Source organism: Anomaloglossus baeobatrachus, chromosome 2 (assembly GCF_048569485.1).
Source record: "Anomaloglossus baeobatrachus isolate aAnoBae1 chromosome 2, aAnoBae1.hap1, whole genome shotgun sequence".
Lineage (NCBI taxonomy): Eukaryota > Metazoa > Chordata > Amphibia > Anura > Aromobatidae > Anomaloglossus > Anomaloglossus baeobatrachus.
In genome coordinates, this window is record NC_134354.1 from 666720960 (window position 1) to 666736767 (window position 15808).

Genomic DNA, 15808 nt, shown 5'->3' on the forward strand with positions numbered 1-15808 from the left:
TCTCCTGGGACTCACATGAGGTTGTTACATCATGCAAGTCCTGCGCCCAATCACTGATGGCTTCTCTCTCCGCCTTAAGACGTATATGTAATTATCAAGAAGTGAGCCACCAGCCACAGTTATAACTTAATGGTGGTCACTGGGAGCACAACGTTTATGATATCACAACCTCATGTGAGTCCCGGGTTAGAACCGCACCATCACGGGAGGTGAGTATAAGCTTTTTTCTTTTAATGGGGCCAAACATGAGGAATAATAAGGGGTTTTCCTAAGAGTGCACAACCCCTTTAAGTTTTATGACTTGGTCCTGTTTGGTCCTTATTCACATTTACTCATGCCTTTATGTCTACTAGCTCATCAAGCTCAATTTTCAATGGATTTGCACTCTGATCCTGGCATAGACTTATGTATATAGGTTATAGTAGTAAACAATTTATTTTCTCAAACAAGTATACTTTAAGACAACTGTTAAGCTGGGTTCACACATAGCGACAGCGACAACGACGTCGCTGTTATGTCACCAATTTCTGTGACGTAACAGCGACCTTTTAAGTCGCTGTTATAATCGCTGCTTAGCTGTCAAACACAGCAACGCAGCAGCGATCATAACGTCACTACATGTGCAGAGAGCAGGGAGCCGCGCACATTGCTTAGCGCTGGCTCCCTGCACTCCTAGTTACAGTACACATCGGGTTAATTACCCGATGTGTACTGCAGCTACATGTGCAGAGAGCAGGGAGCCGGCACTGGCAGCGTGAGAGCGGCGGAGGCTGGTAACGAAGGTAAATATCGGGTAACCACCTTGGTTACCCGATGTTTACCCTGGTTACAGCTTACCGCAGCTGCCAGATGCCGGCTCCTGCTCTCTGCTCGCTTCATTTCGTCGCTCTCTCGCTGTCACACACAGCGATCTGTGCGTCACAGCGGGAGAGCAACAATAAAAAAACGAACCAGGGCTGTGTGTAACGAGCAGCGATCTCACAGCAGGGGCCAGATCGCTGCTCAGTGTCACACACAGCGAGATCGCTAATGAGGTCACTGCTGCGTCACAAAAACCGTGACTCAGCAACGATCTCAGCAGCGATCTCGCTGTGTGTGAAGCACCCCTTAGCCAAATCTAGAATAAGCATCTTGGTGTGATTTAGTTGTATAATATTACATCTATCATTGATAAGGAGACTAAGTATCCTACCTTGAGGAGTCAGGGTTTGGCTTAGTCCGACCTTGAGTTGTCATCTCCCAGATGCTGTTGGCCATTTCATTGCCAATAGAATTTAAGACAAGTGTCAGCTCAAGAGGCCAGTCATCAAGATCCAGGGAGCGCACACGAGACAAATGGGTACCAAGGTTTCGATGAATTCCTGAGCATTCAATGCAGATCAAGGCTCCGAGGTTTAAGCTTGCCCAGGTGGGATCTAGTGATACAAATACTTACAGTATAATAAGATATCACATACTGCAGTTTTATATTCCAGTAATAACTAATGTCCATTCCTGACTATATAAAGGAATGGCATGATCTATATATCTCAATATTTAGCAAATTATCTATATATCTCAATATTTAGCAAATTAAAAAAAAAGTGTTTGATTTGCTAATAATAATATGCTACCGGTTACAGCAGTAACTTTTTCTAGGTTCATGTAAAGTTTATGGTGTTGAACAACTAACATGCTGATTGCTATTAATCTATAGTTAATATTGGAATACCATTCCAGCGAAAATAGATGTGTGATGAGTCTACTAGCTGACAGTTTTCTTTTTAAAATTATTAGGCCCAGGGGTAGGACATGGTCTTTTGGTGACCAAAACAGAGGTTTCAGAATATTAGGGAAAAATAACATTGTAAAGTATTCACATCTTCATATTCATATTTGACAGCTTGTACTAAATAGAAACATACTTTTTGTTGTAAAATCCATGCTATAGATTTCAAGAAAACCTTTGTTAAAGTATTGTTCTACTTAGGTGGTCTGTGCACTGTGGATTGGACTCAACAGTGACAGGCACCTTTTCTGGCCGCTCTGGCCTCTGCTTCTCTGATTAGGTTTGGTTTCACTTGAGCCAACTTTGTTTGGACTGAAATCCCACAAATACACACCTCAAATGCACTCCCAGAATACACCCCTCAAATGCACACCTCATCACAGTATAGGTGGATGTGAAGAACAAAGATATGGCCAACACCAAGAGAAAGCATGTGCTGTCCATGTGCCGATACTGCACCTAATTTGCATAGAAATTTACAGAAGGTTTTCTTGAAATCACTTGGATTTTGGAACAAAAAGTGTGATTCTTCTTAAGGCACACAAAGTTTTTTGTCACATGGAGTTTTGGCACAAAACTCGCCGACTGTCATGTTCACATTGCAGAGTCTGACACTCCATATGTTAGTTTCTCTGGTGTTTCTGATCAACTCAGGCAGATCTGGGTGTCAACCTACTGTCTGCTCATTAATAGACAGGCTAGCAAAAGTTTACCCCTCCTAGCCTGCTCTTTAGGCTTCTTTGATCACATGTTGTAAGGAAGTCAAATTATTTTGCTATTCTCATTTTTAGGATGGAGGAAATCATCTACCTACGCCAACTATAGTTTATGCTGTGTTAAGGCTGCTTTACACGGTACGACCGATTGTGCGATTTCACAATCGATCGTACCCGCCCCCATCCTTTTTGCGTCACGGGCAAATCGCTGCCCGTGTCGCACAAAGTCAGTAACCCCCGTCACACATACTTACCTCTCGTGCGACCTCGCTGTGGGCGGCGAACGTCCACTTCCTGGAGTGGGAGGGACGTTTGGCGTCACAGCGACGTCACACGGCCACCGGCCAATAGAAGTGGAGGGGCGGAGATGAGCGGGACGTAAACATCCCGCCCACCTCCTTCCTTTCACATAGAGCCGGCGGCGGCCGCGGGAGGCAGGTGAGCTGCTCATCGTTCCCGTGGTGTCACACGGAGCGGCGTGTGCTACCACGGAAACGATGGTCAACTAAATTAAACGATATTATGGAACCTAGCGAGCAGTACCCGACTCACGATTTGTGAGTGATACTGCGTCGCTAGGAGGTGTCACACAGGCCGGCATCGCCAGCGATGCCGGATGTGCGTCACAAAAACCGTGACCCCGACGATCTATCGCACGATAGATTGTCTGGTATAAAGCAGCCTTTAGTCTGTGTGTGCCCTAGACTTGCTAGAGAAAAAGTTACTTTGTTGCTTTGTGCTTAGTGTTGTTGTTGAGTTATCCGTCATCTAAGTGTACCCACCTGCTCTTGTTTTCTTCTTATTCTTTTTTGTCTTATATGTGTGTGTGTGTGTGTGTGTGTGTGCTGTGAGGCAGAGTTTTGGCTTCCCATGTTTGTCTATTTCAGTGGGTTAAATCACATTCCTGTCCCAGCCCCCCCTGGGGGAGGGGTTGGGGGTATAAGATCAGGGCTGGTCAGGAGCAAGGCCAGGAAGGAGACACAGACATACCTACCATTAGGGGTATCTCTGAGAATACGGATAGCACTGGGCACCCCTAGTTTGAGGGTCAGCTTAGGATCCCCTTTTCCAGATGTAACGACACAGACTTTTTCAATGTGTGTCGTGGGTTAAATTTCTTACATTAGCCAGACGTATTTTTCTTCTGTGTGTTAACTCCATGTTTGCTAAACTATTGTTTCTGCCAGACCCTTCTGAGCAATCATTGTAATGTAGTTGTGTTTTGCTAATCTAATGTAAATTACCTCAGTGGCCATTGTCTAGTCTGTGCATTTCAGACTACATGTAAATATCCTCAGTATTTCTAATCCCTGGTGAGCCAGCGGAAGGGTGAGACTCTGTTGCCTGTTCCATTTGTGTGTTTTGCTGGTTATATGCTATGTGCCGTTAATTGTCTTAATATTGTGATTCCCTCACCCTGTGTTGTCTGAGTAGTGCTCCGCCCATGGTTAAGGAGGTCAGCGTTCAGTTGGGATGAGCCCTGGGCCACGCTGTCTTTCTAAAGGTGGACGAGAGCACCCACTGACCCCATGTCTCCACACCCGCTATCCCCATAGTCCCTTGTAACACTGTCCTACCTATAGATATGCTTGCTTTATAATGTCACTTGTCCTGGCAGACTCCCTTTAAATATATTAGGGCACCATGTAAATGACTGCACAGTGGCTCCCACTGTAATAAATACTCATTACAAGGGATGTCTAATGCTTAGTTTATCATCTCTTAGCAAACTTTGCATTAAGAAAAAAGGGTTTCTATAACTGGGTAACAGTAAATAAAGAAGCCACATACTTGGAGAATTACAGTCTACACAGAAGTTATTTCCTTTAGCATTCCGGATGGCTTGAATAGCTACAGCTTCACTTTGACTGTCCATGCGGGCCTGAAATGACACGAATGTAATATAGTGGTAAGACATTTTCAGTTTCAAGTTGTCCCATTTTTAATCTACAAGTGTTCTCTTTACAAGGTTCTCCAATATAGAAGGCATCCTACATTATAATCTATTGAAAACTAACGGATATCCATAGCCATTTTCCGCTACACAGACAACCTATTGATTTGAATGGACATGGTGTAATACTTCAAGGAGTTGTCCTCTACTTTGACATTGATGGCCTATCCTTAGGATAGGTCATTGTCTGATCGGCTGGGGTCCGACATGCTGCACCCCTGCTGATCTGCTGTTCTCGGCCCTGGTGGCGGCAGCAGGCAGCCGTTAATGCTCAGTTCCAGAGCTGCTCCATCTTCTGATAGTATCCTCCGCCTCCCATTCTAATCAATATAAGGCGTATGTGCAGTACTCAGCCGTTATCAGAAGACGGAGCAGCGGCGGAACTGAGCATTTCTGGTGGCCTGCTGCCTGGACCTAGATCCGCTGATCGGCAGGGGTGCGGGGTGTCGGACCCCGGCCAATCAGACATTGATGACCTATCCTAAGGATAGGCCATCAATGTCAAAGTATTGGACAACCCCTTTAATTTCCCCTCTGGTGTCAATGCAGGAAAACTGAAGATTCATGGCCGTTGCTCCCACAGATTATACCTAAGCTCTTGGTTTTCCAGCAGGAGGGCATTTTGTTATCAGTTTATTGTCATAGGACCTTTTTAATATGTAGTAATTGCCCAAAGTGGAGACCCTCTTGTATTTGCTGAATTATGTGAGCTTTCAATAAAAATATGTGTTGGTATAGAATTGATATAAACAGTTTTGAAGGCTTACCTTATTCTTGCTGCTTTCACAGCATTGAAGACTTGCAAGAATCTGGCTTTCTATAGCTTGGACCCAAGAATCCCTTTCCTCAAAACTGCTTGTCTCGAAATGCCATGTTTGTCCAGTAATAGATACAATGATGAATTCAAAGTTCTCTTCTTCAGGATGAAATGGAAATGATTATTAGGCACTGGTCATTTTAACAAATATACTATAATTTCAACAATTTTATTAATTGACATTTCTGTGGGCGGGTTTATGTAGAGCTCACATTCCTAGCACTACTACATCTATAGCAAAGAAAATATGTATTTTATCAAAACTCCACCAAGCAACCTAGTAAGTGACACATCACTGGAATCAGGTTCTTCGTCCCCACATTATGCTGCTCTTAATTTCATAAGAAAAACCTGCTCACAGATTCTCTTTAGTTTATGTTCCTGTAAGAAATGAACGGGTAGATGTCGCATTCCTTCCCTTGAAAACACCAATTGCGTTATTGTATTGTTATGTAGTTTAATGTAAATTGTGTCCTGCGTCTTTTATAAACAATCTGTCATGTGAACTTTGTTAATAATGTAATCTATGGTAATGTGTTCCTATATGATGTACAGTGAGAATATATGCAATAGAGTAATATGTTATAATATATATTTCATAGCACTTGTAGTTGTAATCACCATACCATAGGGTAAGAGATAGTTAAGTGTTGGGACTAGCCCACAAGGGGAGGGGTTAGCTGAAGGTAAGAGAAGGTTCCTTCTAGAAGAGTTAGTAAAGACCTAGTGAGCAATAGATACAGACGGATAGTTTGTAGATTGTGGAGGTCGCATGCAGTGACTTGTGGCGGAGAAAGGAGACTGGAGTTGACATAGCATGATCTTTAAGTGCTGGCCGAGACACTGAGCACTGCTGTTAGAGATTGGCCTCCATATGGAGTGGCTCCAGAGAAAAGGGTCAGAAGAATGGGGCTTTAGCAAATAGGCCCCAAGCCTAAGATGTAATGGGTTGGATGGGACTGAGACATAAGCAGAGTTGGCTTTCCCAAGTGGAGTCTCCCCAAACATCTGAAAACAGAAGGCTCTTCTTTGTCTCTACTGGCTATCCCTTATCCACCTCCTCTACGAGGAGAAGAGACATGGATGTGAAATCGTTAGGCAGGCTCAACTCTGGCCACAGTGATAGAACCTCTGACCCCCTCTTCTATGAGGAAACTGAAGATAGAGCCACTGAAAGGGACAGTGGCCATCACAAATTGGACTATAGAATTAGGCTGGGTTGTGCTAGAACTCACAGGACCAGTAAGATCGGAAACAACCCAGTGGGAAGTGAAAATGTGTCTCATTATGTTTTGTGCAACTGGACTGTGCTTGAAGAGGCTATCTTGTGTATAAAGTTTGTGAATATGAACCATTAAGTAATAGTTGTGGTTTGAACTGAACTGATGGTCTCCTTGTGGAAATGAGTCAAATTTTGGTCCTGGCCAGCTGACGCCAACAACAGCATGCAGCCTACTCGGACGTACAGTCCACACGATGCAAGTAAACACATCCAGCCAAGACCATGTCTTGTATGTAGTGTGCCGAGGTGTTCGAACTCAACTCCTCAGCTACGACTACCGCCCTGCGCCACTCTACAGTTCCAAGATGAGCTTTTGGTGAGTTTAATGTTGCAGAATTAATGCACCATCACCACCAGCACACAGCCTAAGTGTTAACCCTATGTGTAAGGTCAGGCAAAACATAATTTATTTTTTAAACAGTATAATTATTCTATTTGAAAATAAAATAGAAAATATTATAAAATATAAAAGCTCCCCCAACCAGTCATTGTGATAATATACTTGTGTTGACAATTTTTTTGTCTTAATTTAATTCCCTTTTGTCAGTGGCTCCATTCCATCTCCTGAATCTTCTTGTACATAAGTGGTCGAGTGATTCCCACTATTGCTCAGGCTCACCAATACAGCAATATTTGGATACAAGAGTATTTTTTTAATACTTCAAAAGAAAAATTATATTTAGTGTGATGTAATAGAGTGATGTAATATTTAACCATTTAAAGATCATCAAAGGATTTTGTGAAGGCACATAAATGTACAAAATGTAGTAATTTCAATATACCCAAATATTTCATTTCTTAGTTTGGACAATTATTTTACTTTTTAAATGGCAGTTTCTTTATAGAGAATATTCTGATACATCATAGTCATGAATTACCAATATAAAAAGTCTCTGTAGGATGCTCACTCCCTCTTGTCAAGGCACTGTTACTGGAAATCTAACGTAATATGCCTCTAAGAACATGCAAAAGATGTCCCAGTGTTGTATCTTACACCATGAACCTCAGTGTAATTTACAGGATGTCCCTGGTTTGGATTCTCCTCTTGGGGCGGTGTGGAAGCAGTCTTAGAACAAGGATAACTTTACTTGATACAAGGCACAGGTATATAAACGGTGCTGATAATATTTATAGTTCTTGGACCAGGTGATAGACAAACACACAGTTGAGGCCTTTATCTGTCCTCCAGAGTTTCCCTCAGACTCCGGAGTCAACTGCACTCCCATTTCACCTCCTGATGGCTCTCCCGCTCACCTAGGCTTTCCATGGCACAGCTGGCTTTTACTCTCAGCAGATTCCTTACTCTCACATCGAAGGCCCTTGTCCCTTCAGAGCTAAACTCTTCACTTACATTACGATAACTTTTGGGTCTCAACTCTGCTCTCATGAACATTTAAGTCATAACCACTTCAGATGGAAATACTGATTGCACACCCTCCTGTCTATTCAGGGATCAAATTCTCCTCACCTCCCCTTACCGCTCCAAAAACTCTGCCACAGAGACACCATGGCACACATCCATACTTTCCCTGAGATTTTTTTTGGGGGGGGGGGCTGTGGTTGACTTTATACTAGGGTGTCAATTACAGGATGGCATAGTTATCTCTGCTTGGCCAATCAAAGATGCAATCTCCCCTCCATATTCTGGGACAACACAACATATTAATACTTGTCATCTCACCATTTACAAGCTGTGGGCTATATTAGGTAGCTTGGTTACTCCATGTATCACATACCCACTGGTGTAAAGACAGGCCCTAAATAACCTAGGCCATGTTCAAAGTACGTCTTCATGATGACCTCTCATTCTCTGCCCAGTCTCACTTAAAGAAGCACTCCCATCAAAGTGTTTACCCTATTAATATACTGCAAAAATCATATTATAAAGCTCTGTGCCCTTACATTTGCTCATTTTGCCTTTCTACCCTGTTAATCCTGTTTTCAATTAGGCCTATGACATCATTTGATTAAAAACAGACTAGTTGAATCCTCCTAAACTCTGTGGAGAAACAGGAAATCTCTTTTCCCTACATGAGTCATCATTAGAACTACAAAGTGTTTTCCCTGACCAAGATTTGTAGTTCTAGGAATGACTCATGGAAGGAAAAGCAACTTCTTGTTTCTACATAGAGCTTACAAGGATTCAGATAGACAGTTTTTAATCACTTGATGTTATAAACCTAATGGAAAAGAGAAGAATTAACAGTATAGAAGGGCAAAATTAGCAATTATAAGTACACAGTGCTATAAAATAGCATGTACCCACATCCACTATCATGCCATGTTCGGTTTTGCACACATTTGGTGACACCAGACTTCGTTCACACTACAGAGTCTGACAAGCAACCTGAGGCTTCAGAATTGTTCAGCCAGAACTGGGCTTTTGCTAATTCAGGCTCATTGGTCAACAGCCCTCCAGGAGTTAATTCCTGCAGACTAGTGAGAAGGAACTAAGAGCTCAGGTTGCTAATTTCCATGTGCAGCTGTCTCCTTCCTATTTAAGGTACGGGTTCCTTTCAGTATGTGTCAATAATAGCTTCAGCTTACCTCCAGCGATTCTGGTCTTAGTAGTGATCCTGTTTATGGTGATCTGTGTTGCGATTTTGCGTGGTGTGGAAGTTCCCCTGTCATGCGTTTACTTCCTTACCTTTTCCTTATTTCCCTTTATATATATTGTCTCTCCTTTGTGTTTGAGTGTGGCATGTATGAGTTTTCGTTCTCTCTTGTAAATGTCATTTCTGTGGGGGTTTTGGTATTGTGTTTCCGGACCACCCCAAGGGTGTAAGAGAGAGTAAGATCAAGGCTCGGACAGGAGTCTGGGTCATGCTGGGGGCTCGGACCTGGCTACCATCATGCCTACCTTCGAGATAAGGGACAGCGCAGAGTTTCGAGTCTGAGAGTCAGCCTAGGGGCTCCTGTTCTGCCATTAAATACCACGTGACATCTGCACACCGAACAAGCACCGAATGCAATGACACAATGATTCCTTTAAAATACACAATACACAGGGCAGTCTGTACCAACAGAAAGTCACAAGCAAGTGTAATTAGTCTATGAGTGACATGGGAGGCTGAAAATACACAACTTAAAGGGCCATTTCTTTTGCAAGTGAGTTCACAAGAACAATCTGTTTCAACCATCTTACAAGTATTGTGAAGTTTTCATTACTCACTCAAGGTACATCTTGAACACGCACGGAGGCCTTGACTTTTAGAGATCAGTAGTAGTCTGATACACACTTCATTGTGATATTTTCACATGTATCTATGACATATCAGAATAGTTTTCTTTTTGCCAGAGAACAGTGCTATCTTATCATCTGATCACACCAATTAAACCAGGATAAAATATAGACAAAGCTATTATATGGGGTTTTTTGTTACCTGTTTTATAAATATTTCTTAAACTACCAAATGTTTTTAATTTCCACATTTTGCGCTTGGCTGATGTGTGGTCCAGGGAAGGCGAAGCAGGAAGGGCAAAGGTCAGAATAAAGAGAAGAAAATGGCAGAATTAAAGCATATAGGAAAGCAAGAAGTCAGGCACTAGGGCACTAGGAGCAGCAAGTATAAAATGAGCCATAGAAAACAGTCACTGCACAAGCATGATCACAAACAAGAAGTATATACGACATACACAGCTAAGACATTTATCACAATATTTTATTATTAAGAAAGTTCACAGTTGTGGCCTAAAGTTTCTGGCTCCAGATAGCTGAAATTGTATTATTAACCCTTTAGGCCACATACACACTTTGAATATTTGGTGAGTTTAATATTTTTAAGTCTTTGTAAGCCAAAATCATAAATGGAACATCAGAGGAAAAGTATAATAGAAACATGGGCACCACTTTTATTACCCTCTTTATTTGGCTACAAATACAAGGCACAAAACTCACCAAATACTCAACGTGTGCACGTGGCCTTAATGGTGGAGGACATTTTCATTTTCGCACTTTGTTTTTGTTCCAAGAGCCATAACTTTTATTTTTCTGTCCACACAGCCAAATTAGGGTTTGTTTTTTTGCAGCATGAGTTGTAGTTTTAAAGGACACCGTTCATTTTACCATACAATTTACTGGAAAACATTAAACATTCCAAATATGGTGACATGGCAAAAAACATCAGCAATGTTGACATGGTTTGAATGTGTTTTTAGTACTGCATTCATTATATGGTGAAAATAACTTGCCATAATTCCCAGGTCAGTGTGATTATGGCAATACCAAACCTGTCCAGTTTATTGCTATTTTAGTAATTAAAAAAATAGGAAATTTTGAAAAAAAAAAAAGGTTTGGTTTCTCCTGCCATTTTCTGAGCCTCGTACATTTTATATCTTCCAGTTGATGAAGCTGTGTGATGGCTGTTTTTATTGATACATTTTCAGACACATATGATATTTTGGTGGTTTTTGCTTTTGGGGAAGAAAAATGCAATAATTCCAGTGTTCCGATTTTTTTCTTTTCAGAATTTCACTTGTTGTTTTACATAATTCCATATCTCCAAGTTAACATATATAACCAGCCGAGCAAGGTGTGTGAATAAATGTGGCAACAATTTAAAATGTAACCTTTAATAAACCAATTAAAAGAGTAATAAACCACACAACATAAATGGTTGTAAAAGCAACCCAATAGAAAAGAGCAATTTTGCAGGCTCCTAATATTACCAATTCAGGACAAACTCCACATAAAGAGGGGAAGAAAAAACGATTTCCTCCCTCTGTGGTAATGAAAATGGAGACAACACTGAGAAGGTTGTCAGGCACAGTAACCAGTGTTCAGCGGGGTCATATAGACAACACTTACTAAATCTTGATATAAGAAAAAAACAAAACAATGTGGTCCAATGTATAGAGGGGGGAGCCAATACTTCAGCCTCACATTACCCCACTATTGGCCACCATCTGACCTTATATGCTCCAAGACCTCCCAACGCGTTTCATAATTCGCTTACTCCTCAACATGCTGGAGGTCCTTTTCACTGAAGCTCTCTTATGACCATTATCCCCTCAGGAGTAAGCGAATTATGAAACGCGTTGGGAGGTCTTGGAGCATATAAGGTCAGATGGTGGCCAATAGTGGGGTAATGTGAGATTGAAGTATTGGCTCCCCCCTCTATACATTGGACCACATTGTTTTGTTTTTTTCTTATATCAAGATTTAGTAAGTGTTGTCTATATGACCCCGCTGAACACTGGTTACTGTGCCTGACAACCTTCTCAGTGTTGTCTCCATTTTCATTACCACAGTGGGAGGAAATCGGTTTTTCTTCCCCTCTTTATGTGGAGTTTGTCCTGAATTGGTAATATTAGGAGCCTGCAAAATTGCTCTTTTCTATTGGGTTGGTTTTACAACCATTTATGTTATATGGTTTATTACTCTTTTAATCGGTTTATTAAAGGTTACATTTTAAATTGTTGCCACATTTATTCACACCCCTTGCTCGGCTGGTTATGTAATATTGGTGGAGCATACACTATATTTATTGTCCATATCTCCAAATTAATCAAACTTCTGTGAAATCAAACTGTCCACTTAGGAAGCAACACTGATTGACAATCAATTTCACATGGTGTGGTGTAAATGGAATAGACATCAGATGGAAATTATTGGCAATTATCAAGACACACTCAATAAAGGAGTGTTTCTGCAGGTGGCAACCACAGACCACATCTCAGTACCAATGCTTTCTGGCTGATGTTTTGGTCACTTTTGAATGTTGGTTGTGCTCTCACAATCGCGGTAGCATGAGACGGACTCTACAACCCACACAAGTGGTACAGGAAGTGCAGCTCATCCAGGATAGCACATCAATGCGAGCTGTGGCAAGAAGGTTTGCTGTGTCCGTCAGCGTAGTGTCCAGAGGATGGAGGCGCTACCAGGAGACATGCCAGTACACCAGGAGACGTGGAGGGGGCCGTAGGAGGGCAACAACCCAGCAGCAGGACTGCTACCTCTGCCTTTTTGCAAGGTGGAACAGGAAGAGTGTCGCGGGCGGGGAGGGGACGCTGCGCTCACCCACTGCTCGGGTCCGGCTGCTGCTGCTCGGTCAGTGGCTCGAGCGGTGGGCCGGATCCCGGGGACTCGAGCGGCGCTCCTTGCCCGTGAGTGAAAAGGGGAAATAGTATTGGGGATTTATTGTCCGTGACGCCACCCACAATTGTGGTGAGGTTGTGACACCACCGCTGCTCTGGATGGGGATCCCGGGAGCGATGACGGGGAGCAGCTTGGATGTTGTTTTCTCCCCTCCGTGGGTAGGGGGGTTGGTTGTCCCGGGGCCCGGTGAGGGAGGGATGGCAGGCGGTTTACGGGGCCTGGTGAGATGCAGGGTCGCGGGGGGCAGCGCGGTGCCGCACGGCACGGTGGTACTCACTCAGCCAATGATGAATGCAAAGTCTCCGGTAAAACAAACGGCTGGATCGACGGGTCCCACAGACGGCTGCGGTGTTTCTCCTCCCGGTAGGTTGGTGGTGATTGCCTTTCCCTGCACCTGTGCTATGTTCACGGTTCCAATGGCTTCCCACCGGTAACCCGCTTCCCAGCTTGGATGGATGCTGAGGGAGCCCCTTTTGCCCGCAGGCTCCGGCCATCGGAACTGTAGCCTTGGCAGTGACTATGTTTCCCTTTACGATTTGAGCTGTTGCCTTCAATCGGGTCTTGACTGCTGGGAAACCCCGGAGGTTCCCTTCGCTAACGGATTTGACTGGTTTTACGGCGACTCCTAGCCTGGTCGGGGTCCGTAAGCCCTGCTGAATGGTGCTGGCTTCTCTTCGCTCCTCGATACGGTACCGGCGGGCCACCGCCCGTCCCCGGTCCTTACGGTTTACTCCAATCAGCCTCTCCTGCAGACGGTCACCACCGTCTGCCAACCTTGCTGTGTCTGTCCGGGCCACACACCCGGATGCCTTCAGTCTCCTCCACTGCCACTTCACTTCTCCACTCCTCAAACTCAAAACTGATCTGCCTTCCTTTTCCCGCCTCCAGGACTGTGAACTCCTCGGTGGGTGGGGCCAACCGCCTGGCTCCACCCCCTGGTGTGGACATCAGCCCCTGGAGGAAGGCAACAAGGATTTTTGCTTGACTTCGGTGTGCCTAGCCGGGGTGTGGGGTGTGTTGCTGTAGTACCTGTGACGTCCTGGCTTGTCCAGGGCGCCACAAGAGCACTGCCAGAGCCCTGAAAAATGACATCCAACAGGCCACAAATTTGCATGTGTCTGCACAAACGGTTAGAAACCAACTCCATGAGGATGGCATGAGGGCCCGGCGTCCACAGTTGGGGGTTGTGCTCACTGCTCAACACTGTGCAGGACGCTTGGCATTTTCCACAGAAAACCAGGATTGGCAAATTCGCCACAGGCACCTTGTGCTCTTCACAGATCAAAGCAGGTTCACACTGAGCAGATGTGACAGACGTGACAGAGTCTTGAGATGCCATGGAGAGCGATATGCTGCCTGCAATATCCTTCAGCATATGACTGGTTTGGCACTGGGTCAGTAATGGTGTAGGGAGGCATTTCTTTGGAGGGCCACACAGCCCTCCATGTGCTCGCCAGAGGTATCATGACTGACATTAGGTACCGAGATGAGATCCTCAGACCCCTTGTGAGACCATATGCTAGTGTGGTTGGCCCTGGGTTCCTCCTAATGCAGGACAATGCCAGACCTCATGTGGCTGTAGTTTGTCAGCAGTTTCTGCAAGATGAAGGCATTGAAGCTATGAACTGGCCCGCCCGTTCACCTGACCTGAATCCGATTGAGCACATCTGGGACATCATGTCTCGATCCATCCACCAATGTCACGTTGCACCACAGACTGTCCAGGAGTTGGCGGATGCATTATTCAGAGGTCTGGGAGGAGATCCCTCAGGAGACCATCCGTAACCTCATCAGGAGCATGTCCAGGCATTGTAGGGAGGTCCTACAGGCTTGTGGAGGCCGCACACAACACTGAGCCTCATTTTGACTTGTTTCCACTTTAATTTTGTCTTGTTTGATTTTCATTTTGACTTGTTTCCACTTTCATTTTGTGTGTGTCTTCAAATCCAGGACTCCATTGGTTAAAACATTTGATATCCATTGATGATTTTTGTGTGATTTTATTGTCAGCGCATTCAACTGAATACAGAACAAAGTATTCAATGAGAACATTTAATTCATTCAGATCTAGGATGTGTTATTTCAGTGTTCCCTTTAAGTTTTTGAGCAGTATATATATATTTTTTTCTTTTTTAAGTATTATTTTTACCTAAGGGGTTTGCAATATTTAGCACATTATTGTTGTCCTACGAAGCCCAGTCTGTGGTTCTTATCCTAACACAATCACCATAGTGTGTTTTATATCTCTCTGTATCTCAACTGCTGCAAAGCATTATGATTGACACCTTCAGCCCATATCTTCTTTTTGAAAAGCATGAAGGTGTGAATTGGAATTACCACCTTAAAGATAGGTTCTATTATAAAGAATGCTATATTACTGATTCAAAACCTGTGATATTTTAGTAAACATGCAACAAAGAGAGAAACATTGAATAGGCTAATGTTAAACCGAAGTTGTCAGCAAGTTTTTGCTATGTAATCAGAATGTTGGGTACTAAGACACAGATTCCAGCAATGTATCATTTAGTGTTCTCTGCTGCAAATCTAGCACAGCTCAGAATGCTGAGCTGTGTATAAACCCCGCTTACACCACAGCTTTCTGTGTACACTGTACATTCACAGGAAGCTGCTAATCAGTGGTGGGGGTGTGGTTTGACTAGGTGAAACGTGGCATTATAGTCCGGAAGTGATAATTTCCTGTTGATAAAATATTGATTTTATTGAAACAGCAAAACAGCCCAGTAAGTGACACAGCAACGGAATCGGGGGACTGTTTCTTTAGATCTCAGATTACATAGCAAAAACCTGCTGACAGATAAATTCTCTTTAATAACTTTAATAAGTACTGTATTTGATAGTTGAGGCTTTTTTAGAATCTGTAGACAGTGACTTCTTATTATAGTGATGCATAAGACTGCAGAGAACTCACCATCCGCTTGGCCGGCTGAGCCCTCTGTTTTTGAGGGAGTTATATTCTTCTTCTTTTTGTTCTTCTTTTTCTCGCTCATTGGAGAGGGTGGGGGGTCCTTGTTGCTGGATGGGCTAGAAATAACATCTCCAGTAGAACTACTCTCTGTTTTTGAAAGGAAAAAAAATCCATTAATGCATACACGTTAAGGTTAATTTAATATAGAATCAAAAGACGAGTTCAATAATGATATTACCCTAAAAGTA

General features: G+C 43.4%; 1 protein-coding gene across 4 annotated transcripts in view; it reads right to left on the reverse strand.

Annotated features, from left to right (window-relative positions):
* The window catches only part of AGAP2 (ArfGAP with GTPase domain, ankyrin repeat and PH domain 2), a 547732-nt gene that overhangs the window by 10394 nt on the left and 521530 nt on the right, over positions 1-15808 (reverse strand). For 2 of the 4 annotated variants that reach the window (XM_075337105.1, XM_075337103.1), the window contains exons 12-16: positions 15564-15707; positions 9921-9980; positions 5206-5354; positions 4276-4366; positions 1193-1415 (exon numbers count right to left, since the gene is read on the reverse strand). In XM_075337105.1, the coding sequence (XP_075193220.1) occupies positions 1193-1415; positions 4276-4366; positions 5206-5354; positions 9921-9980; positions 15564-15707 (667 nt within the window). The remainder of the gene's footprint in view (positions 1-1192; positions 1416-4275; positions 4367-5205; positions 5355-9920; positions 9981-15563; positions 15708-15808) is intronic. The other 2 variants (XM_075337106.1, XM_075337104.1) reach the window with 1 other exon arrangement.